The 25,977-nt window shown below is 52.8% G+C and overlaps 1 protein-coding gene across 1 annotated transcript; it reads left to right on the top strand.

The window, feature by feature from the left end:
* The first annotated feature begins 3,239 nt into the window (after positions 1–3,239).
* Positions 3,240–25,855, top strand: LOC140897933 (uncharacterized). The gene is given in 6 exon segments (XM_073311231.1): positions 3,240–3,403; positions 5,638–5,764; positions 10,719–11,888; positions 22,547–22,879; positions 22,882–23,205; positions 23,208–25,855. Coding segments are annotated over 5 exon segments (2,499 nt in total). The 5' UTR covers positions 3,240–3,403; the 3' UTR covers positions 23,753–25,855.
* Positions 25,856–25,977: the final 122 nt, after the last annotated feature.

Raw genomic sequence — 25,977 nt, 5'->3', positions numbered from 1 at the left:
TGCTGGAGGGGAGCAGGGGTGACACCGCAATGGGGGAGCCCCTAACCCCAATGCGGTGCATCCCCACCTAGCCTCTGGCACCATCAGCCCCCTGGTGACAGGTGTCTTCAGATCTGTTTCCTGCCCCAGTGGCTATACTCTCCCATGTCCTTTCAAGAACCAGAGAATCCGCTATATACAGGCCATGCAAAGTCAGTCCGTATACGGTATAGTAGCCCCCAAGTCATGCAAAGTCAGTCCATATAAAGTAGGGCTGTGAATTAATACCAGTTAACTCAAGCAATTAATTTGTTTTGCGTTAGCGCGATTAAAAAATGAATTACAATTAATCAGTTTTAATCACACTGTTAAACAATAATACCAGTGGAAATGTATTATACATATTTTTGGGTGTTTTTTCTACATTTTCAAACATATTGATTTCAGTTGCAACACAGACTGCAAAGTGCACAGTGCTCACTTTATATGATTACAAATATTTGCACTGTAGAAAAGATAAACAACAGAAATAGTATGTTTCGATTCACCTCGTGCAACCACTGTAGTGCGAGCTCTTTACCGTGAAAGTGCGACTTACAAATGTAGAATTACTTTTCACATAATTGCACTCAAAAACAAAACCATGTAAAACTTTAGAGCCTACAAGTCCACTCAGTCCTACTTCTTATTCAGCCAATCACTAAGACAAACAAGTGTGTTTATATTTACGGGCGATCATGCTGCCCGCTTCTTGTTTACAATGTCACCTGAAAGTGAGAGCAGGTGTTCGCATGGAACTTTTGTAGCTGGCATTGCAAGCTCTTTACATGCCAGATGCACTAAACATTCGTATGGCCCTTCCTGCTTCGACTTGTAGATTGCTTATCTTATTTTCCAGTGAAAATATTTGTAATAAAATATAATCATGTAAAGTGAGCACTGCACTTTGTAGTCTGCGTTGTAATTGAAATCAATATATTTGAAAAGGTCGGAAAAACATCCAAAAAATATTTAGAACACATTTCCCTTGGTACTCTATGATTGTTTAACAGGGCGATTAAACCTGCGATGAATTTTTTAAATCTCGCGATTAAACGTGATTATTTTTTTCATCGCTTGACAGCCCTAATATAAAGCATATATAAAGCCCTAATATAAAGCATATATAAAGCCCTAATATAAAGCCCTCTGCCACTGAGTCAGTCCATATGGAACCTCCAGCTTCCCAGTCCTTAGGTTCTGCTGCCACCTTGTGGCCATTCCCTGTCATTCTAGGACCCCAAGTCCCCATTTGTCTTTTCTCTTCCATTCTTCCCCCCCACCCATCACAACAGTTTGAAACATAGGCAGCAGGTGAACACCCCCGCCCCCCCTTCAGAGAGGCTTGCCCACCAGCCCCAGCCCTTCCACCTTCCCTGGGCGAGGAGCTGGGGTGCCCGAGATTAGCCCCTGGCCCGTTTCCCTGCCCCACGGGGCGTGCTGCCCAGGGCAGGTGGAGGGTCCGGGGCTCCCCACAGGCTTCCTGGGCTGCTCTTACTACAGCCCAGCTCTCTGGTTTGGTTTATATGCGGGACCTGGAGGGGGGAAGAGGAGGAGCAGGACCTTGTGGTGAGCGGGGGGTGGGGTGGGGGGGCTAAGGCCCACCTCAGCCCAGCCCACGGGGAACTGGCTGGCACCATACCTGAGCCTTGAGCAGGTGCAGAGCGGAGCTGCAGGGAATTGGGGACAAATGCTGTCCCGGAGTCATTCAACCCAGGACTGGGACTTGAACTCTGCATTTCAGGACTGTCCTTCGCCCAATTCGGGGCGGACGGTCGCGCTAATGGCAGGTTCCTTATCTTAGGGGTGAGGGAAGGGTAAGTGGAGTCTCCGTCTGAGCGGCCCAGGGGAGGCGTATGCCTGTGCGCTGCAGGACGACTTTTCAATGGTCACGCACAGGTTGGCAGAGGAGCAGAGTGGGGTTGCCACCTCGGGCTACAAAAACCTAGGACACGCCGGCCCCCAGCCCAGCCCCAGCCCCTCCCCTCCCCACAGCCACCAGCACTCAAGCTCCAGGCCCCTCCTACTATTGCTCCGAGCCCCAGGCCACCTTGGGCCACCTGCCCCCTCATAAAGGTGGGGGGCCCAGGGGCAGTCCGGCCCCGTACTGCCCCGGCCTTCTGGCTACTGCTCTCACCCACATGGGCAGCCTTAGATTTTTATGGGTAAACATTGAATCACCACATGCACAGCCCGAGGGAGAAATATTTCCTTGCTAATCATAGAAATTTATGGATCGGCAAAGTAAGAAAAATTCTGCGTGAGAACCTCTGAATTTGCTTTAAGGCCACTGACTATGTCGGCTTTGCCGTGGGCGGTTGCAGATTATCCAATGGGGCCTGTGCCCAGGGGCCCCGGCCAATTGAGGCGGGGAGGCAGAAAAATGGACACCCCAGAAGAAATCCGCGGCAGAAGCTGTGGGGCGGATGGGGGAAGCACCCTGATCTGGGGCCCCGGCAGAAGCATCGGGAGGCCAGGGTGGGCAAAGCCGCAGTGCCCCAACCCTGGGCCTTGGCAGACGCGCGGGGTGGTGAGGGAAGCCGCAGTGCCCAGACCCCAGCTGCGGCCCCGGGACTGGAGGAGCTCTGGCTCCGTGCTGCAGACTCAGGGCTGGGGGAGCTCTCACTCCCCGCTGTGGCCCCCGGGCCCTGGTCGGGGGGACAGCGCTTCTCTGGTCTTGGGGTCTCAGTGGGGTGGGGGGCAGAAAGGAGCCAATAGGTTGCGGGACTGCGGGGGGGGGGGGGAGGAACGGGGGCAGGGCCACAGGCAGAAGGGGTTGGGAGGGGCCCCCACTTGGTCTGGCCCAGGGCCCCTGGAGGGGAGGGATAGCTCAGTGGTTTGAGCATTGGCCTGCTAAACCCAGGGTTGTGAGTTCAATCCTTGAGGGGGCCATTTAGGGATCTGGGGCAAAAACTGGGGATTGACCCTTCCAACCCTGAGAGTCTATGACACCTTAATCCGCCTCTGCCCACAGCAGGAAATACCCCTGGAGACTGCAGGTGAGCACGGCTTGTTATTAATGATGATATTGGGCGGAGGGGTGGGGAAGGGGTGCTAAGAAAACAGGCCTTTCTTTATTTTTGAAATACAATGTTTGCAGCCCTGCCTCTGGTTTGTTCTTTCCCAGCTGCCACCAGAGGGCCCTGGCTGTGGGGATGGGAGGGCACCGCTTTCTGTCTCTCTCCCTTTCATACTATTGAGCTTCCTGGGTCAGACCCATGCGCCGGGTGGCTGCCTCCTCCATTGTGATCTGCACCCAGCAGCTGCTGCTGCGTGGGGAGAGCCCTTCAGCCAGGCCCACGCCCCCCCTCCCCCAATCCCGTGCCCAGCCCAGCTGGGGACTTTCGCCTGTGCCTGGAACCAGCCCCTGAGCCGGAGCCTGCAGGTGATGGGGAGACCTGGGGAACAGGGCCGGGGCCAGGCAGGAAAGTGACTCTGCCCCGGGGCTGGAACTAGGGGGACTCCCGCCCCCCCTGGCTTGTCAGGGTTCCCATCATATCCAGGGTTTACAGTTGGGTTTCCAGCCCCCCCACGGTACAGATTGTTCCTGCACCCCTGGGACCTGCTGCCCTTGGGGACCATGTTCCCCTTGGATGCTGCGCTTTTCTAGCATTGGGCTCAGAGACTCTATTCCTGGGGGGGGGACCTTAGTCCCGGTGGGAGGGGCCGGATTGCCGCTGGGCTAAAGTGACCCCCTGTTTTCCCAGCCTGGCAGAGCCAGGGGTAGCCAATTCTCTAGATATTTTTGGTCAAGGTCCAGATTTCTTGGTCAGGGCATCATTAAGGTCCAGAGCCCCATTTAAGGTCTCCTGGGGACCCTGGGCCAGAACACTGGTGGGGGGAGGGGACCCTGGGCCAGAGCATTGCAGGGCGGTGCCAGCACTGTGGCCCCGCCCCCTTCCACCTGCAGCCCCGCCCTCAACCCCACCCTGTTCCGCCCCCTTCCCCATGGTCCCTCCCCCTACTCGCTCTCCCCCCCACACCCCGCTGTGGCCCTGAGACCGGAGAAGTTCTTCCAGCCCTGGAGCCGTAGCGGGGGGAGGTTTTCGGGGGGGGCCCCCAAATTGGCTGGGGCCACCGGGCACGGGTCCCGTTGGCCCGTGCGGTAATCCGCCCCTGGCAGTCACAATAAGAAGTGGATAAAAAGATTTCACGGGCTGTTCAGAAGCGCCTGGCGGTCCCGATTTGGCCCACAGTCCACCGATTGGCTACCCCTGGTCTAAAGCAGTGGTTTTCAAACTTTTTTTCTGGCGACCCAGTTGAAGAAAATTGTTGGTGCCCATGATCCAACGCAGCTGGGGATGAGGGGTTTGGGGTGTGAGAGGGGCTCAGGGCTGCGACAGAGGGTTGGGGTGCAGGAGGGGGTTAAGGCTCTGGGCTGGAGGTGCAGGTTCCGTGGTGGGGCTGGGGATGAGGGGTTTGGGGTGCAGGAGGGGACTCTTGGTTTGGGGGCGGCTCAGGGCTGGGGAAGGGGGTTGGGGTGTGGGAGGGGGTCAGGGGTCTGGGCTGGGGGTGCAGGCTCTGCGGTAGGGCTGGGGATGAGGGGTTTGGGGTGTAGGAAGGGACTCTGGGTTTGGGGGTGGCTCAGGTCTGGGGCAGGGAGTTGGGGTGCAGGCTTGCCTCGGGTGGCTCCCGGTCAGCGGTGCAGCAGGGGTGCTAAGGCAGGCTTCCTGTCTTGGCACCAGAGGCCGCGTCCTGCCCCAGAAGCGGCCAGCAGCAGCCCTGCCTCCTAGGTGGAGGTGCACAAGCACCGCCCCCCCAGCTCCCATTGGCTGGGAACTGGCCAGTGGGAGTGCAGAGCCCCGTGCTTGGGACAGGGGGCAGCACGCAGAGCCCCGTGGCCCCTCCGCCTAGGAGCTGGACTGCTGCTGGCCACTTCCGAGGCACAGCGTGGTGTCAGAACAGGCAGGAAGCCTGCCTTAGCACCCCCGCACCCCCGCCTTAGCTGGGCAGCGCCGCTGACGGGACTTTTAATGGCCTGGTTGGTGGTATTGACCAGAGCTGCTGCTACCCAGTGCCTTACATGTCGTGACCCACTACTGCTCTAAAGCATCTGTCTGCGGGGAAACAGCCTTGAGGGGACGGGGAGGGGGGAATTGGGGTGTGAAATGGACTCAAGCCACTTCTGAAATAAACCCCGTTTCGCTCCGGATTGTCATCCCCCTGGGGGACAGGGAAGGGAAATGGCTGTGGTGGAGCCGGCTCAGGTAGGGGATTTTCAGGGAGCTGCGGTGGAATGCGAAGGGAGCACCCCGCAGTGAGGCCCAGGGGAGAGGCTCCGTCCCCTCACCCCCAGCTGCTGGGAATGGGGCGGGGGTTGGGGGTTCCTGTCCCTGGACTCTGCTGAGGGGCTCCACTTCCTGTGGCAGCCTCTGGCTGGTAGGCGTGTGATAACCGGGAAGGCCCCTACCCTCCTCCACCGGCTGGGGGGGACAAGGAGCTCTCCCCATCTCCCCACCCTGAAGCCTCCTGGCTGCTCTGAGCAGGGTGGGGGTGGGATTCTGCTCCCCTGTGACACCCTCCCCCACAAGTTTCTGTTTTATCGGCCCTCCTCCCCCATGACTAGCGGGACTGTGTCTGGGGCAGCAGGTGCTGAGTGGGGGACTCTTGGTGTTTCAGATGCCGGTGACCTTCGAGGAGGTGGCTGTGTATTTCACCCAGGGGCAGGGGGCTCTGCTGGACCCCGCTCAGAGAGCCCTCTACAGAGACGTCATGCAGGAGAACTACGAGACGGGGACCTCGCCGGGTAAGGGATTCCCGTCCCCTCGGTTATTAGAAGCTGCGGCGGGTGTTGTGCCCAGTTCACCTTCTTCTCAGGTTCTTCCCTGGTCCATTAAATTTCAGGGGAATGGATCCCATAATCCCAGATTGAAGGAGAGAGATTTTCATCCTCACAGCCCCATCAGCCATCTGCTTTTCCCCAGGGGTTCAGTGACCATGTTCTCGTCCGTTCAGATCCCGTGGACCCCCAGCGCATCACAGGGTCGTGTTAAAATCAGTGTTCTTTGTGACAAAGGCTCTACCCATGGCACACCCTGATCTCATCTGATTTCACTCCCCTCGCTGACTTGACTTTCTCACTGTCGCCACAGAAGGTGGAGCTGTTCAGAGACTCGACCTCAGAACCCTTCAGCTCTTTGGTGCCAAAAGTCGGCAGTGGGTGCTGGCTCTGCAGAAGCTTCAAGCCATGTGTCTCTGGCTACTCAGGGTCCAGGCCAAGGTGAAACTTGGCAACAGGGGCCAGGAATCCTTAATTTCCTAGATGCATATCTTATAAGGTCAGACGGGACCTCTGTGATCAACTTGTCTGATATCCAGCTACACACAGGCCATAGCGGGGGTGAGAGATTCTGCCTAAAACTGGGGGGGGGGGGGCACAAGGCCCTGCCTCCTTCGTGGCCCCACCCCTCCCCTTCCTCTTTCCCCCGAAGCCACGCCCCCCTGGCCAAGTCGGAATCTAGCCCCGCCCCGTGTCCCTGCCTCCCTGGACTGCCTGCCCAGTGGAGGGTCCGTGACACCGAGCAGCTGCTCGCATGGCTCTTACCCTGACTCGGCTCCAGCTTCTGGCTGGGGGCTGGGGCCTCGGGGGCCAAAGAGCCACAGCCGGGCCATGGTAGGAGCCGCCTGGGCAGCTGTGAAGAGCCGCGGACCCACCATCTGCCCTGGCACTGGTCCTGGGGGCGGGGGCAGGGACACGGGCTGAGGGTTGCTCTCAGGGCCCCCCTGCCGTGGGCAGGTGGAGGATCTGCACCTCCGCACAGCTGCCCGGGCTCCCCGGGCCGCTCTTACCTGGGCCGGGCTCCAGCTTCTGTCCTGGCTGGGGGGCGGGACCTCAGGTGGAAGAAGAGGGGCAGGGGCTGGGCCCTTGGCAAAGAGTGGATGGGCCATGGCCCCTTCCCCCCACCCCCACCCCGTTCTGATGCCCCTGGGCCATAGGACTTTCCCGAATCAATTACTGTTTGAATTACAATAGAGCTTTCAGAACAACAAGCTGGCTTGATTTTAAAATGTCCAGTTATGGAGAACCCGAACCACCCTTGGTAAATTGTTGCAGTGGTTAATTCCCTTCACTGTTAAAATATTGTGCCGGTTTTCTAGTCGGCATTTATTTCGCTTCAACTTCCAGCCGTTAGATTTTTTTTAATATCTTTGTCAGTCACATTAAAGAGCACTCGCCTACCGCATTTCTATTCCCTACATACGCACTTCTAGACCATGATCAAGTCGCCCCTTTAAGCTTCTCTGTGTGAAGCTAAATGGCTTCCCTGATTGTTCCACCATAAGGCATGTTTTCAAATCCTTTGATCGTTGTATGGCTCTTCTCTGAACACACTCCATATTATCCGTATTCTTCTTGGACACCAGAACTGGACACAATATTCTAGCCAAGGTCGCATTGCAGTAAATTCAGAGATAAAATAATAACCTCTGTTCCTACTCCAGATTCCCCTGTTTATGCTTCCAAGCATTGCATTAGCCACTGCATTGCTCTGACAGGTTTCAGAGTAACAGCCGTGTTAGTCTGTATTCGCAAAAAGAAAAGGAGTATTTGTGACACCTTAGAGACTAACCAATTTATTTGAGCATGAGCTTTCGTGAGATGCATCTGATGAAGTGAGCGGTAGCTCACGAAAGCTCATGCTCAAATAAATTGGTTAGTCTCTAAGGTGCCACAAGTACTCCTTTTCTTTTTGCATTGCTCTGGGAACTCATGTTTAGCTGATTATCCACCATGACACCCAAATCTATGTCAGAATTATTGCCTCCTTGTATCGAGTCCCCCAGCCTGGAAGTATGGCCAATGTTCTTTGTTCCTAGATGTATACATTTACTTTTAGCTGTGTTGAAACACGTATTGTTTGCTTGGCGCCCAGTTCACCAAGTGGTCCCGATCGCTCTGTATCGGTGATCTGTTGTCTTCACTGTTTACCACTCCCCCAGTTTTTGTGTCATCGGCAAACTTTATTAGTGATGATTTTATGTTTTCTTCCAGGTCGTTAATTAAAATGTTAAATAGCGGAGGGCTGAGAACTGACTGGAAACACACTCACTTGATGGCGATTCCCTGTTTAAAATTACATTTTGAGACCTATCAGTTAGCCAGCTTTCAATTCATTCATGTGTGCCATGTTAATTTTTTATTGTTCTAGTTTGTTAATCAAAATGTCATATGGTAGCAAGTCATACACCTTACAGAAGTCTAAGTATAATTACATCAACAGTAGTATCTTTTCAACCTTCCAGGATTGTCCTGGAGTCTCCAGGAATTAAAGATTATATTAAAGAAACCTCCAGGAATACGTCCAACCAAAATTGGCAACCCTATTTTCAACCAAACATGTAATCTCGTCAAAGAAAGATATCAAGTTTGTTGGACAGGATCTATTTTCCATAAATGCATGTTAATTGGCATTAATTATGTTACCCTCCTTTGATTCTTTATTAATCAAGTACTGTATCAGCCGCTCCATTATGTTGCCCAGGATTGATGTCAAACTGACAGGCCTATGATTACCTGAGTCATCCCATTTACCCTTTTTAAATGTTGGCACAACATTAGTTTTCTTCCAGTCCTCTGGAAATTCCTTGATTTTCCAAGACTTATTGAAAATCAGCCTTAACGATCCAGTGAGCTCCTCAGCCAGTTCTTTTAAAACTCTTGGATGCAAATTATCTGGTCCTGCTGATTTAAAAATGTGTAACTTTAGTAGCTGATGTTTAACATCCTCCTGAGATAGTCATGGAATGGAAAGAGTATCATTATATAAAAGGACTACATCATCTGTATTCCCCCCAAGTATGGAACAGAAATGTTTATTGAACACTTCTGCCTCATATGCATTATTATAGAAAATTCTACCATTTCCCTCTTGCAGTACCATTGTTAGGATTCTTTTTGTTCCTAATGGACTTTAAAAACTTCTTATTGTTCTTCGTAGAACCATAGATTTCTTCTTGTGTCCCTTTGCTTTCCTTACCAATTTTCTACCATGCCTAGCGTCTGATTTATATTAAATACTATAAACTTCTCCTTTTGTCATTTTTTATATATCTGTATATTTAAATTTTTATAGCTGCATTCACATCCTCTCTAAACCAGATCATTTTTTTAACCAATACATCCTTCTTCTTGGATTGTGGGGTCATAGCTTTTTGAGCATCAAGTTGTTAAACAATTCCCAATTGTCATTCACATTTTTCTGCTTCAGTTCTTTCTCCCAGCTGATTTGGCTCTTAATTGTCTTCAGCTGTGTGAAACTTGACCAAGTATATAAATGTGATTAGGTCGTGATCCCTGGTACCTAAGGTACCATTGATTTTTAGTTCTGTGGTTAGGTCCTGTTTGAGCCAGGTAATTGCCATCTATAATGCTTAGAGATTCCAAGGATGTTTTAGCACTGGCGGCATGAGACCTCCAGCGTTTGTCACTCAAACTGAAGTCCCCCATGATCACACAGCTTTTTTTCCCTATGCTTTATAGATAGGTTCTTAAGGACCCAGTCATCCTGTTCCTTAGTGAAATTTGATGGTCTGTAGCAGATACCAAGTAATACCCCATCTTGTGCTTTATCTGTTAGGACATTGATCCATAACCATTCAAGATCATTTTCTTCCAAGTCATCAATGATGCCACTGGCTCCCCACTTTTGCCCACTCCGTCCTTCCTAGATAGGTTATAATGATTTATTTTAACCTTCCAGTCATGGAAATCATCCCACCAGGGATCTGTAGTGTCAGTGAGATCAGATTTACACTCAGAAATATGTCCTTCCAATTCCTCTTGTTTCTTACCCAAGTTCCTAGCATTGACGTATGGGCAATTCAAGAATTTCTTCGCTTCGTGTCCTTTGCGTCCTTGATTAATTTTGTTTCCACCATTTTGATTTTGTGCTGAGTGCTCTGGTTGTTCCTCTTTTTACGCTACCCTTTTGTTAGTTTAATGCCCTCCTAATTACCATAGCCAACCAGACCCTGAGAAGGTTGGTCCTTCTTCTACTGAGGTAGAGGCCTTCCAAACTATACAGCCCCCTCTTCACATAAAAGGTGGACCAGTGTCCCAAAACCCCCAAACTCTCCACCTTATGCCATTTATCTAGCCAGTGATTCACTTCCAGAATTTATTGCCTTCTGTCTTCCTTTTCCCATGGGCCAGGAAGGATGTCAGAGAAGATTGCTAAACTAAAACAAAAAACAAAAAATTAAAGCAAACAAATCAAAATTCCCTCAAAGAAGAGCTGTTTCTCTTCTTGGTTCAATCTTCTTGATGTTTTACGTTTCCTTCCCATTTGTGAAGATTGGTTTTATCGCTGGCTGCTTCCCACTCATAATGGATCATGGACCACCAGGTGCCTATGGGGAGGCTAGGAGACTTTCCTTAATCCTGTCACCCTTATCCCAAGGGTTTAGGTGTGCCTCCCACCGCCTTTTCATTGCTTTTTGTAAGTCTTTCTTCTGATCGGTTTTGGTTCAAGCAGCGGCTGGGGAGGGGGGATGTCCTTCGTGAGTCAGACAGCTGGATACTGAGCCCTGATTCCCCAAGAACACATTGCTGGCAGGTAACATATGAGGCAGAATAACCCAGTTGTAATGGCTCATGTCGCACCAGGGACCCACTTCAGAGAAGTTGAAACGACAGATGGGTTAGAAATTTTACCTGTCTCAATTTCCCCAGCAGTTATCCTGCTGTGTTTCTCTCTTAGCAGTTCCCCTTTTGCCGGGCCCCGGGAACGACTCGTGTCTGGATTCTCTCTCTGTCCCAGCAGCTGGTAAGATGGGCAGTGAGAACGGGGAGGAGAATCAACGGCAGGAAGGCCTTGGACAAGCGGAACTGCGCAGAGTGTTATCAGTGACATCAGAAAGGAGCTTTCCCCAGAGTCACACACAGGACTCTGGAAATCAATGCGGGTCAGAGAGGCAGCTGGGAAACCAGCCAGGGGAGAACGTGGCTCAAGCTATTCACCGTGTGGGAGGATGCAACGATCTCAAAGAAACCACAGTCCAGCAGAGAATCCACGCCAGAGAGAGAGATAATACGTGTGTGGAGTGCGGGAAAACCTTTCATTGGCGCTCCTATCTTATTAGACATCAGAGAACCCATACAGGGGAGAAATCCTATAAATGCCTCGATTGTGGGAAAAGCTTCAGTCAGAGCTCACTTCTCATTAGACATCAGCGAACCCACACGGGAGAAAGACCCTATAAGTGCCTTGAATGTGGGAAAAGTTTCAGTGACAACTCGCACCTCATCGCCCATCACAGAATCCACACGGGCGAAAGGCCCTACAAATGCCTTGAATGCGGGAAAAGTTTCATACAGAGCTCCGTTCTTGTTGCCCATCAGAGAATCCACACGGGGGAAAGACCCTATAAATGTCCCGACTGTGGGGAAAGCTTCAGTCGGACCTCAGAGCTGATTGTGCATCACAGAATCCACACGGGCGAGGAACCCTACAAATGCCTGGACTGTGGAAAGACTTTCAATCGGAACTCCAACTTTGTGGTACATCAGAGACTGCACACGGGGGAGAGGCCCTGTAAATGCCTGCACTGTGGGAAAAGCTTCAGGCAGAGCTCCAACCTGATTGCACATCAGAGAATCCACACGGGAGAGAAACCCTACAACTGCCTAGAATGTGGGAAAAGCTTCATTCAGAGCTCACAGCTCATTACCCATCAGAGACTGCACAGGGGGGAGAAACCCTACAAATGCTCGGACTGTGGGAAAGGTTTCAACCTGAGCTCCAGCCTCATTAGACATCAGGGAATCCACACGGGAGAGAAACCCTATTACTGCCTTCACTGCGGGAAAAGCTTCAGCCAGAGCTCCCAACTCATTGTGCACCAGAGAATCCACGCAGGAGCCAAACCCTGAGTGGGGCAGAAGCGTCAGCCTGGGTCAGTTTGCGCCAGGCATCAGCAAATGCACCCAGCGAAGAGACCTCTTAAAGGTTGTTACTGTGGGAAAAGCTCCAAGCAGAGCTAACTCCATGTTGGACATCAGACACTCCACCCAGGAGAGAAATTTGGGGATCACGGGAGAAGGGCTGCGGTTAGAGAGGTGCTGCCCCATATCGTTACCCCTCTGAGAAGCACTGATTTCCATAGCGTCCCACTGTAGGATGCTTAAAAAAGCCGAAAGCCCTAGGAATCTCCCCTCAAAGCCAGTCCCATTGGCCTCTGACACTTCCGCTCGACTCGGGATTAGGTATAGCTAGCACATTTCTCCTGACGCGGACCGAACCGCCAACGCATTTCCTCATCTAGACCGACCCGGAGCTTCTCATTCACAGTGGTCCCCACCGTTAGCAGAGTGATTGTCAGAGTTGCTGAGTTCTTCCTTTGGGGACCAGCGCTGGGTTTACAATGCCACCAACCTGCTTGCTCTTCTCCACCTCCTCCCCCTGTGTGAATGGTGGGTGGGGCCTCAGAGCACAGAGGCCAAGTGGGGGCGGGGCCTGAGGGCAGAGGGACCGAGCGGGAATGGGGCCTTGGGGCAGAGCTTTGGCAGGGCTTGTGGGGGAAGAGGCCAGGTGGGCTGGGGCCTCGGGGACGGAAGAGGTCAGGTGGGGGCGGGACCTCAGGGCAGAGCGGGGGCAGGGCCACGGTCTGGGCGCCGGGGCCCAAAAGAGATGAATCTGACCCTATGGGCGACAGATTGTCTCATTCCCAGTTCTTCTCACCGTGCTGTAGGTTGTGCCGAAGAAGCTGCCGGCTCTGGTTGTTTATAGAACGGAAGAGGCGATTCTCAAAGAGTTGGAGCAGGGGAGAGAAAAACGTGGTGGTGAAGCCTCCATGTGACTTGGGGTCAAGGGGGTGAGCTACAGCAATTCCCCTCCTTCACCCGTCACCCTGGTGGTCTCGCCTCATGACAGCAGCATCTGTCCAAGCCATGGAGAGTTTATCTCACCCGTTCTACCCTTCTGCCTCTCAACGTGTCACATGACTCAGTGATCTCCGCTCCCACGCTTAGGAATTGCTCTTTGAGACTCTGTGATCCTATGTCAAACTCACCAGCGTTGGAGCTGAACTTGTCACGATACCAGTGTATCCCAAATCCAGTGTGATCCTTCTGAGTTTAAACCCCACTTCATTGATAAAGCAGCTTCCGGGCATTTTCTTGTCAAGCTCAGCTTGTTTGCAGATAGGAAGGTTGGGTTTTTATAAGGTTTTGAATAATGCAAAGTAATGCACATTGGAAAACATAATCCCAACTATACACATAAAATGATGGGGTCTAAGCTGTTACCACTCAAGAAAGAGATCTTGGAGTCATTGTGGAGAGTTCTCTGAAAACATCCACTCAAAGTGCAGCAGCAGCCCAAAAAGCGAACAGAATGTTGGGAATCATTAGGAAAGGGATAGATAATAAGACAGAAAATATCATGTTGCCTCTATATAAATCCATGGTACATCAACATCTTGAACACTGTCTGCAGATATGGTCACCTCATCTCAAAAAAGAGATACTGGAATTGGAAAAGGTTCAGAAAAGGGCAACAAAAATTATTAGAGGTATGGAACGGCTTCCGTATGAGGAGAGGTTAATAAGACTGGGACGTTTCAGCTTGGAAAAGAGACGACTAAGGGGGGATATGTTTGAGATCTATAAAATCATGACTGGGATGGAGAAAGTAAATAAGGAAGTGTTATTTACTCCTTCTCATACCACAAGAACTAGGGATCACCCAATGAAATTAATAGGCAGCAGGTTTAAAACAAACAAAAGGAAATATTTCTTCACACAGCGCACAGTCAACCTGTGGAACTCCTTGCCAGAGGATGTTGTGAAGGCCAAGACTATAACAGGGTTCAAGAAAGAACTAGATAAGTTCACAGAGGATAGGTCCATCAATGGCTATTAGCCAGGATGGACAGGGATGGTGTCCCTAGCCTCCGTTTGCCAGAAGCTGGGAATGGGTGAGAGGGGATGGATCACTAGATGATTCCCTGTTCTGTTCATTCCCTCTGGGGCACCTGGCACTGGCCACTGTTGGAAGACAGGATCCTGGGCTAGATGGAACTTTGGTCTGATCCAGTATGGCCACTGTTATGTTCTTATTTTGTTTTTCATTATGAGGATGCAAAACTTTTGTAAATAATAGGTCTAAATAAGAAGGGGGCTCCGGGGGAAGTGGGTATAGGCAGTTTAGTGGAGAACACGGGTACATCCGTTTTCCTCTGCGTCAGATTGAACATGCTCATCATTGTGTGTGAACCAGAAATTGTTTTATAGCCCACCCTCAAAGTGTCAGGTTTTGTTTATATACTTGAAGGCCGTTTGGTCACACGCATCTTTCTTCGTTTAGCCTGAGGGGACGTAATGTCGATGCACTGGGGACTGCACGAGAAGCGATCGATTGCTCGACTAGCCCTTTCTTTTATTCTGTTTCCACATCCTTTTGTCGTGAATTTTTAGTGTGGTTTGAGGAATAGTCATTATAAATAACCATGGGCACGAATGCTGGTGGGGGCAGAGTAGGAGTCGCAGCCTGAGAGGCAGAGACCGAAACGGGGAAGGATGTTGCTGCCTGACCCGGGCAGTGATGTGAAATACTGTCTGGAACGGGAGAGTGTGGGAGCTGGAATATACAGAGCTAGGGAGCCCAAGAGCCAAGGCTATTCTACAAGCAATGTCCTATGAGTGTTGGATGAGGACAGCTCTGATTTCTATGTATCATGCCCCAAGGGAAGTGATGCAGAGGGTGGGCGGGAGGATCCCCAGATTCCTGGGAGGAAGAGGCAGAGAAGCCAACAGGCCTGAAGCCAGGCTGACCCTTATTACCAAAGCAGAGGGCAACGGAGCTGGTCACAGGTCACCCTCTCCCCATCTACCGCAGCACCCTACGTGGGAGCAACGGAGACTCTTGGCCACGCTGGCCCCACACACACCAGGCGTGTCCTGGGTAAATAAAAGCCTCAGCTGGGATTGGAGATGCTGCTACTTCGCCTTGTTCTCTAGCTCAGATTGAGTTGTGCTCGCTGGGTCTCTTGAAGCGCATGTGGCTATGACGGGATCCCAGGGTCTCTCACACATTCGCGCCCATGTTCTACCAAGTGCAAAATGTTGCTCTGTTTTGGTGCGTGCAGGGGCCAGGGGCAGCAATTTGCCGGGCTGGGGCTGAAATGCACCGTGCCGGGCTGGGCATCAGGCGGGTTGTCTTTTATTTCTTGCTTTGAAACAATAAAGTAGAATGCAGTTTCTCAGACTCTAGAGTCCTTTGTTTGAATAATGATTGAAAAAATGGACAGAAATGGACTGGAGGCTGGCAGGGGAGCCTTTTTGACCTGTTGTTTCCCCAAAAAGAAATTGGGATACAAAGAAAAGTACAATAAAAGTTTTGTTATCCGGCATGTTAGGGAAATGGGGGGAGCTGGTAAGTCAAAAATTCTGGTTAACTAAGAGGAAGGGAGTTTGGGTGCGGGGGGGGGGGGGGGCTCAGGGCTGGGAGTTGGGGTGCAGGAGGGAATGTGGAGCACAGACTCTGGGAGGAAGTTTTGGTGTGGGAGGAGGCTCAGGATAGGGGGTTGGGGCTCAGGAGAGGGTGCTGGGTGCGGGCTCTGGGAGGGAGTTTGGGTGCCGGAGGGGGCTCGGGGCAGGGGGTTGGGGCACGGGAAGGGTTATGGGGTGCCGGATCCGGGTGGTGCTCACCTCGGGCGGCTCCCTGCAAGCGGCAACATGTCTCTGCTGCTCTTAGGCAGAGGCGCGGCTAGGTGGCTCTGCGCACTGCCTCCATCTGCAGGCACCACCCCCGCAGTTCTCATTGGCCGCGGTTCCCGGCCAGTGGGAGCTGCGGAGCCAGCACTTGGGGCAGGGGCAGTGCACAGAGCCCCCATGGCTGTTCCTGCACCTAGAAGCAGCAGGGAAATGTCGCCGCTTCCAGGGAACCATACGGAGTCAGGTGGGGAGCCTGCCGGGCCCACGCCAACTGGACGATAAACTGGACTTTCAATGAAGATCAGAAATGTCGGTTTATAGAGCTCTCCGGTTGGTAGAGTGCCGGATAACGCCGCTTTTACTGTATTTTTGTAAACTGGAAAAAGTGTTCTACAGAGTTAACCCCCAAGGCTGTTGTATGGAAAACCCGGCATGAAGGTATTTGTTCTTTTTTAGTCTCGTTCCAGTGTAGATTAGGCCTGAGAGTTTCCATGTGACACAAATATGGAATGCACACACAGTACTGACCATAGTGTAAAGCGTTGCAAACCATATTTGAAATATTCACGAATAAGGCTACGAGTTGGTCACGGTGATTTTAGGTGACTGTAACTTCAGCCCCGGGTGGCGGGACTTGGCCTCCAGCTGTCAGCCCCGCACTGCGGGGAGCAGACTTCTGTGATTTATCTGTGACCTTCCCGTGATTTTTACTAAAAATACCCGTGACAAAATCTTAGCCTTACTCATGAATACATTTGAAAGCAAATCTACCATTGTTCCTTATACCGACTTCCCCCCACCACACCCCGCCCCGTCACACATATTGCACAGGTTTTCAACACAACATTTGCATGTCTCTACTTTGGCACAAACGTGTCAGCACATTGCCCTCTGATCTTATTTAAGACACGTTTTCTCTGGCCTTTTCCTCCCAGGTAAAACCAAAGTGCCTTGTCCTCTGCTGTGTTTTTACTTTAGAATAGCTCCTGCACCTTAGTTACCCTGCGGTTAACAAAAAAACAAAACAAACAAACAAAAATCACCGTTCTTAGCAGGGTGGGAAAGACCCGGAGCTGGATTCACAAGGGAACTGGGGCGCCATGATGCTCAGGATCACAAAGTCTAGCTTTTAGGCACATAGAAAGTCTCGGGAACACCGCTGCGCCGGAGTTAAGTGCACAGGGGAGAGAGAGGTATCGCAGAATCGCATTCACAAAAGCCAGCATGCCTGGCGGGGAACCGCTTCAGCCAGCCCATGGAAGATGCCGACCAGAGGGGTGTGTGCTAAGATCCACCCTACCACAGAGCTCAGTGCCTAAGTCCCCACTGCAGATAGGCACCTAGCTCTACCTGGCGAGCCACGAACAGGAATCTTCTCCTGGAATCAGGGGAGGTAAGTGCCTGAACTGCTTCTTGTGGGAATGAGCTAGGCAGGCACCTAACTATACACAAAACAGCTGCAGGAGGAAGTGATGGTGCCCACCTTGTAACTTTTAGCCCAAGGAATAAACTTGCGTTATAAAAAAATTGAACATAAGAACAACCATACTGGCTCAGACCAAAGGTCCATCTAGCCCAGTATCCTGTCTTCCGACAGTGGGCAATGCCAGGTGCCCCAGAGCGAATGAACGGAACAGGGAATCATCAAGTGATCCATCCATTGTCACCCATTCCCAGCTTCTGGCAAACAGAAGCTAGGGACACCCTCCCTGACTATCCTGGCTCACAGCCATCGATGGACCTCTCCTCCATGAAATGAAACCAAACATGACAAACTAAATTATAATATTGCAATTAAACATTACACTAGATACACTGTAATTTGTGATGGCTGAAGTTGTGAGCAACTATTAAGAGTTTCATTGTTTAGTTGCTATTAAGAATATGTAACAAAGAGCGCGGCGACATCTGTCTGCACAGTGTTACCGAAGGTGAATGATGACGTGCTGAGAGTAATACAAATAATAATTTTAAATAAATAATGAAACTCCATTTGCAGTGGCTTACATGAAAGGGAGTCCAGGAGGGTGGCCAACCCTCCAGGATTGTCCTGGAGTCACCAGGAATTAAAGAGGAATCTTGAGTTAAAGATTACGTCATGTGATGAAACCTCCAGGAATCCGTCCACCCAAACTTGGCAACCCTACAGTGCAATTCAAGCCCGCAGAGAACACTAAATAAGACAAATGTGTGACCTGGTTTGAGGCTTTATGCAGACGCAGCTGATGAGTCTTTCAAACACCAAAAATATGTATGACAATAATAGGGTTTTTTGGAGGGAATAGATGTCAGATATTTCATTGAATCAAGCCTCTTTTAGCAGCTTGGTCCATCATATCCAATACAAAAGAGCAGGCAATGGGATGCACTGGTGCTGTTTTGAAAACATCCCTGGGAAGCGGGTGCTGAGATGCCTGGGGGAGGGGAAGAAAAAGCCCCTCTGCCCCCTATTTTTGAAACCACTGCAGCTGGCTCCTCTTTCATACGGGGCCAGATTTAGGGGCAGGCGAACAGCTAGGGTGCCGAGCTTGCAGGGGGCCGGGCACGCAGATTTACAGACCCTAGTGTGCAAATGTATCGGTTTATATGACAGGGAGGAGTCATGTCTGCAAATCGTGCATCGAAGTCGTGAAATGGGCTACAAACGCCATAAAAATAAGGTACTCAAAAGTGTAACCAATTGTGGGGGCGGGTTTTCCCCCCTCTGCCACTGCCTGGAAGTGCCTCTACCCTGACTCCTACCCCATGACCCTGATTTTGCCCTCTCTCCTTCCCCTGCCTTCAGCTGTTCACTCCACCTGTGCAGTCAGTTTGGGCCTGATGCAGACTCTGCCCATCCCTCCCCCTCCATCTGCCCCCTTTTAGCCCCTGAGACCAGCGGGAAGCTCATGGCCATCCCAAGGCAGGGCAGCGGCTTCCCCAGCTTCAGCAGTATTTACTGGGAATCCTCAGCCAAAGGGGACCAGCCGTCCCCATCTTAGGGGCTTTGTCTTATATAGCCAACTATACGCCCCCCTCCCCCCCCCACGCAAAAAAAAGGACCACAGCTGATGAACCCTCCCCATCCCAGACCCAGGAGGGACCCAGCCAGATTCCTTCTCTCTGCCCTTTAACTACAAGGACCTGCCCAGGGAATCCCATCCCACAGCCCATGTCAAGAACCAGATCCCCTCCAGCAGGAAGTGAATTGCACTGGCTACAGTAACGCTTGGTTGCTGGGTGAATTCCTGTTTCCCTGCATTGTCCCTTTGCAAGAGCCCAGAGCCCTGGCGGCTGGGGACCCCGGAGCCCCCCTGGCTGCTGCAGCTGGGAGAGGTGAATGTGGAGGAGTGACATTCCTGCTACTCCCACAAGAGACTCAGTGCAGAGACCCCAGGACATCCCATACTGGGAAGACAGAGGTTCTGTTCCACAAGAGCCGAGGACCCCAGGCCAGAGAGGGCACTGGTTGGAGTGAAGGTAAGAACCCCACCCCCCAACAGGGAACCATGTTTCCGGCTTACATCCTGTCTGCTGGGTTACGCCGATCCTGCTGGCTGAAGGTGCTGCAGAATCTGGCTACACCCTTAATCTGTGCAAAATGTGTGTGTGTTGCAACCCCCCAGCCCTCCACAGGGCCTGATCTACACCAGCTGGGGATCTGGCTTCAAAAATAACCCAACGTATTAACACCCAGGGCTGATCTGAGCCATTATTTGCACTAACTGGCTTTGGGTTACTGCAGGGTCAGCAAATGCCAGGCAAGGCGGACCACAACCGACCCACAAGAGGTGCCGGGGCTCTGAACTGCCCAGCCCAGAGGTGCCGGGGCTCTGAACTGCCAAGCCCAGCAGTGCCAGGGCTCTGAACTGCCAGGCCCAGCAGTGCCGCGGCTATGAACTGCCAAGCCCAGCGGTCCCGGGGCTCTGAATTGCCAGGCCCAGAGGTGCCGGGGCTATGAAAAGCCAGGCCCAGATGTGCCGGGGCTCTGAACTGCCCGGCCCAGAGGTGCCATGGCTCTGAACTGCCCGGCCCAGAGTTCCTGGGGCTATGAAAAGCCAGGCCCAGAGTTGCTGGGGCTCTAAACTGCCAGGCCCAGCGGTGCTGGGGCTCTGAACTGTCAGGCTCAGAGGTGCTGGGGTTATGAAAAGCCAGGCCCAGAGTTGCTGGGGCTCTGAACTGTCAGGCTCAGAGGTGCTGGGGTTATGAAAAGCCAGGCCCAGATGGGCCGGGGCTATGAACGGCCAAGCCCAGAGGTGCCGGGGCTCTGAACTGCCCGGGCCAGAGTTCCTGGGGCTCTGAATTGCCCCGCCTAGAGGTGCCGGGGCTCAGGCCCGGCAGTCCCTGGCCCAAATGAAGCCCTGCTTAGGATTCAGTAGCCAGAGTCACTGCAAGGGCCGGTGGGGAGGGACTCCGAGGGTCTGCTTGTCTTTCCTGGGGAGGGGAAAGGGGGAAGCCCGGGAAAGCTGGTGCTTTCGCCTTGCCACCAGAGGGCTCTGGGTTTGGCTCGGGGGGAGGAGGCTGGTGTCTGTCTCTCTCTGCTCAGGATATCAGCCCCCTAGGATTGAATTTCCTGGGTCAGGTGCTGCTTCCATTGTGAGCCGGGGCCGGCGGGGAGAGACCGGCACTAACCCTCCGCTCCGCCCCGGGCTCGGCCCGCACCAGCCCCCGAGCCGGAGCCCGCAGGTGATGGGGGGATCCGGGGGAAAGGGCCGGGGCCGGGCAGGGCAGTGACTCTGCACAAGCGGCCCCGTCTGTGCTCCCCGCGTGTCTGCGAGTCCCAGAGCTCACCCACCCCCAGGGAGAGGCGCAGGCTCTGACTCCGGTTAGCGCTCACCGGAGTCGATCCGGATCCGATCCGGATCCGATCCAGATCTCTCAGGCGGAGGAAGAAGGGGAAGGAGGCGGAAAAGAATCGCGGCGGGGGGGGGCGGGGAATTGGAAGCGGTTCAAAGTTCCCAGCTCTGCCCAGATCCATTCACTGCAGCACCCCAGGCAGAGCGGACTTTCCTGGGAACAAGGTGAGGAGCCGGGAGAGGAAAAGCCAGGTCCTGTCCCGCCTGAGTCCCCGGGGGCTGCCAGGGTGGGATCACTGTTCCCTCTGAGCTGTGGCGTGGGCGCTCGCACACAGATCCTAAACCCCGCGCTCACAAAAGTTTGTGCAGAAGAATTTTTTTGTGCACACGGCCTCTCAAAAATTAGAGGGAACATTGGGTGGGATCCCCCCAGTGCGTCCCCTTTGATTCTGCTCTTTGGTGGGATAAAGCAACCCAGGGGTCGGGGTGTGACATGGACTCAGGCTGCTTTTGCAACCTCCCGAGGTGCCCTGGTGGGCTGCAAAATAACATAAGAATGGCCATAGTGGGTCAGACCCAAGGTCCATCTAGTCCAGTATCCCGTACCCAGCCGTGAGGCCTATTTTTTCCAACCAGCTTCTGGGAATGGGGAGGGTGTTGGGATTCCTGTCATCATAGAATATCAGGGTTGGAAAGGACCTCAAGAGGTCATCTAATCCAACCCCCTGCTTAAAGCAGGGCCAGTCTCCAATTTTTGCCCCAGATCCCTAAATGGCCATCTCAAGGATTGAACTCACAACCCTGGGTTTAGCAGGCTAATGCTCAAACCACGGAGCTATCCCTCCCACTCAGGACCCTACTCTGTGGCTCTATCTCCCATATTAGTTGTGTGGTAAACGGGAAGGCCCTTGCCCTCCTCCATGTGCTGGGTGGGACAGGGAGCTCTCTCTTTCTCCCCACTCACAGCAGCGTCGGGGTGGGATCCTGCTAGTCTGTCTTCCCTGAGCATCAAGTTTTTATTTTCTTCCCCCTCTCCCCCTGTGACTGGCAGGATTGTGGCTGAGGCAGCAGACGGCAAGCGGGGATTTTTGTTGTTTCAGGGTTTGGTGGCCTTCGAGAAGGTGGCTTTGTGTTTCACTGAGGGGGCAGGGGGCTCTGCTGGACCCCGGTCAGAGAGCCCTCCATAGGGACGTCATTCAGGAGAACTCTGAGACGGTGATCTCGCTGGGTAAGGGATTCCCGTCCCCTCGGTTATTAGAAGCTGTGGTATCTGTGATTTGGCCATTTTTTCTGCTCAGGTTCTTCCCTAGTCTGTTAGATTTCAGGGGACTGGATCCCAAGATCCCCAGATCCAGGGTGAGAGAGACTTTCATTTCCACGCACCCTCCCCCTGCCCCGCCACGTAAGCAGGAGATGTGTTGATTACTTATACTGTGTGTTTACGCTCGTGCCTTCTGGGTGCTTACCAAGCCTTCGTGAAGGACAGTCTCTGCTCCAAGCCGCTCACAACCTAATCTATCTAATGATTAAAACAACCTGCATTTGAGAAGAGAAGCCTATGAGTCAACTGGCTAACCAGGTGCTAGTTGGACCCATGAGAACATTGAGTGCTCAGGGAGTTTACAGACGTTAATGGTCCAGAATCTCTCAAAACCCTGTCTCTGTCAGTTCAGCATCCTTGATTCTCCTGGGCCCAGGGGAAATATCTATCCCAGGTTTCTCAATCTCCCCCAAAAGTTATTGTGTTGGGTTTGCTCTCTTTGCTGTTCCTCCTCTTCCCCAGCACGGGGAATAACTCACCTCCGGGTTCTCTCTTGTCTCTCCGTCCTTTCAGGTGATGGGGTGGCGGGTGAGACCAAACCTCAGCGGGAAGGTCTTGACCAAATGGAACTGCAGGGGGCGTTATCGGAAAGATCTGAAGGGAATGTTTGCTGGAGTTCTGTGCAGGGGAAAACCTGGGAGAGTCAGTGCGGGTCAAAGAGGCTGCAGGGAAATGAGCCTGGGGAAAAAGTGGGTGAAGCAATTCATGGTGTGGGAGGAGGCCAGGAGCTCAAGAAACCCCCTGCCCAGCAGAGAATCTCCATGAGAGAGAGAAAAAACACATGCGCCGAATGTGGGAAAAGCTTCCTTAAGAACGCACACCTTGTTGCGCACCGGCGGATCCACACGGGAGAAAAACCCTATCAGTGCCTTGAATGTGGGAAAAGCTTCAATCAGCGCTCGCACCTTGTGGTGCATCAGCGAATCCACACCAAAGAGAGACCCTATAAATGCAGCGAGTGCGGGACAAGCTTTGTCCACAGCTCCCACCTTATCGTGCATCAGAGGAACCACAAGGGGGAGAGACCCTATAAATGCCTCGAGTGCGGGAAAAGCTTCACTCAGAGCTCGAGCCTGAATGTGCATCAGAGAACCCACACAGGAGACGAACCTCAAAATGCCTCGACTGTGGGAAAAGCTTTGATTACCGATAGCACCTTGTAGTGCATCAGAGGATCCACACAGGGGAGAAACCCCATAAATGCTTCGTCTGTGGCACCAGTTTCATTCACAAATCAAACCTGAACGTGCACCAGAGAATCCACAAGGGAGAGAGACCTTACGAATGCCTTGACTGTGGGAGAACATTCAAATCCAGCTCAAACCTTAGCAGGCATCAGAAACAACACACAGGAGAGAAATCCTATACGTGCACTGAGTGTGGGGAGCGGTTTGTTGAGAACTCCGGCCTTATTAAAAATCAGAGAACCCACACGGGGGAAAACCCTATAAATGCTTTGAATGTGGGAAAAGTTTCAACTGGAGCTCAAACCTGTTTGCACATCAGAGAACCCACACCGGCGAGAGACCGTATAAATGCTTGGACTGCGGGAAAAGCTTCAATCAGAGCTCAAACCTCTTTCAACATCAGAGGATCCACACAGGAGACAAACCCTATAAATGCTCTGACTGCGGGAAAAGTTTCATTCAGAGCTCCGTTCTTATTACGTATCGGCGAATCCACACGGGAGAAAGGCCCTACCAATGCCTCGACTGTTGGAAGACATTCAGTCAGAGTTTGGAACTGATTTCTCACCGGCGAATCCACACGGGGGAGAGGCCGTATAGCTGCCTTGTCTGTGGGAAAAGCTTCAACTGGAGCTCAGCGCTTACTGCGCATCAGAGGATTCACACCGGAGAAAAACCTTATGAATGCACCGGCTGTGGGAAAAGTTTCAGCTGGAGCTCCACCCTTGCTAGACACCAGAGGCTGCACACTGGAGAGAATCCCTCGAATGTGGAAGAAGCATCAGCTGGGCTCTGACTGTATCCTGCATCAGCAGATCAGCATAGTAAAGAGACCTCTTAAATGCTCTTAGCAGGGAAAATCCTTCAGGTGGCGCGAATGCCATATTGAACATCAGAGACTCCTCCACACTGGAGGGAAAATTGTATCAGTGCCCAGGTTAGGGCTGGCCATAGTTTAAAAAAAACAACATTTCCTCATTCCTACACACATCAGGGGCGTTTGGCTCCCAAGGATCTGGCTGCCCATTGCTGGGGTGAGGATACAGCAGCAGCCGAGCAGCAGCTGGTCAGTGACCCTCTGGCTCTGCAAACCCCAGGCAGAGGAGGAGAAGCCCCGATCAGCCCCTCCTCCCTGCTGCAACCCTGGCTGCTGAGCTGATGGGCCACAGGTGGGGGAAGGGAGAGAGAGAAACTCCTCCAGACGCTCCCTCTGTCTGGGTGAAGTTTCCCCCTCTCCCTTCCCCTTCCAGCCGGGATCCCCCTGTCATGGAGATGAGGAGAACGACACTTGGGCCAGCCCCACTTTCACCCTAGACACCTGTCCCCACCCCCCATCTTCCACCAGCCCCTGGGCTGCGCTCTCCCACTTACCTGGAGCTGTTCCCTGCAGGGCGAGTGTCCTTGGGGGCTGGTAACTCCTCCCCTCCCTGAATCCCCCAGGGTGCTGGGCTCTGGGGGATCAACTGTGGAGGGACGGGTTTTGGGCAGGGAACTAGGGGATCGAATGGTTGGGGCTGAGGGAGATGGACGTGAAAGGGGACTGGGTGCTGGGGTTATTGAATGTTTGGGGATCATGGGATAAGAGGGTGCGGTTAGGGAGGTTCTGTCTCCCATCATTAACTCCTCTTCCCCTTTTCCCTGCCCACATTCACAAATTCAGAGGGACTGATTTTCACTGGGCCTCTGGTGGGGGACTTTGAAAAGCCCTGAATCTAGGAATCCCACCTCAGTCCTAGAAGCATCGACCGCTGAGGGTCTGTCTAGACTAGGAAAAGCGGTCTGGGTTAGCTAGGTCGTTTCCTAGTGGCCCAGACCAAGCCTCCGCTTCTTTGCCTAGTCCCGACTCATTCAGAGCCACTCATGTTCCTCGTTTCAGTTTCCAAGTTTCCCCTCCAAGGACAGATTGGCTCCCTCCCAGCGAGTCTCAGCTCTCTCCCACTTCTCCTGAAGAGCAGTGGGGTGGATTTTTTCCTTTGTGGGTTTTGTTTGTAAATATATTTATAACACCTAATGACACAGATTATAAAAGAGTTGGAGCGGGGATGGAAGATAGGTTGTTTCAGCCTCTGTGTTTGGAGAGGGTGAGGAGATGAACTGAAAGGATTCCTGCCCTGTTCCTCAAAGGTGTTATGGCTCCTAATTGAAATCAACCTGCCCCCCATCAGGATCCTGATTCCTCTCACCACAGAAGCCTCTGGTCCAAACTCTGGAGAGTTTATCCTCCTCTTTAAGGCTGTGTCTACACTACAAAGATAAATCGACCTCTGTTAGATCGACTTACAGCTGCTTCATGAATTACTGCCACGGTGCATGTCCACACTACCCTCTTTGATCACTGGGAGTGTGCTTAAGAGGCTAGACGCTGCTGCTTTCCTGACTGCCAGATTGCCACCACGATTGGGAGTGGAGCTAGCTACATAGGTGCTGGAAGTAGGGGGCAGCCGCACGCCCTGGCTTGAAGTGGTTTCCATCATATCCAGGGTTTGCAGTTTGGTTCAATAGCTTGCAGCCCCTCCACTGTACAAATTGGTCCAGCACCCCCGGCTAGTTAGATCAAAGCGAGGGCGTGTCTACCCCTGCTGTGGTCTCCTGTTCTCTGAGTGTGGTGTAGACCAGTGGTACCCGTGGGTGGCGGGTATCACAGGCCGGGGTAGGCTGAGCCTCTCCAAAGAGCCAGGCCTAGCTCTGTCCACGCTTTGCCCCCAGATCCCTTCCTGCTCTGGCTCCCAGTTTACCTGTGCCGTGGGGCTACCTCTGGGGGCTGCACCGCCCAGCACTCCGGAGCTGGGGCCGCGCTGCCTGCCTTCCCAGTGCCCTGGGGCTTGGGGGGGGGCTGGGGCCATGCCCGGCGCTCCGGGGCTGGGACCATGCCGCCCGCCTGCCCGGTGCTCTGGGGCTAGGGCTGCGCTGCTCGGTGCTTCAGGGCTGGGGCCGCGCTGCCTGCCCTCCCGGGGCTCCGGGGTTGGGGGTGCTAGCCTGGGGTGGGGGCCGGCAGCTGCGATGGGGGGGATCTGGGCTCCC

Source organism: Lepidochelys kempii, chromosome 14, assembly GCF_965140265.1.
Source record: "Lepidochelys kempii isolate rLepKem1 chromosome 14, rLepKem1.hap2, whole genome shotgun sequence".
Classification (NCBI taxonomy): domain Eukaryota; kingdom Metazoa; phylum Chordata; order Testudines; family Cheloniidae; genus Lepidochelys; species Lepidochelys kempii.
The sequence above is the reverse complement of the archived record's forward strand: the minus strand, read 5'-3'. Positions and strand labels throughout refer to the sequence as shown.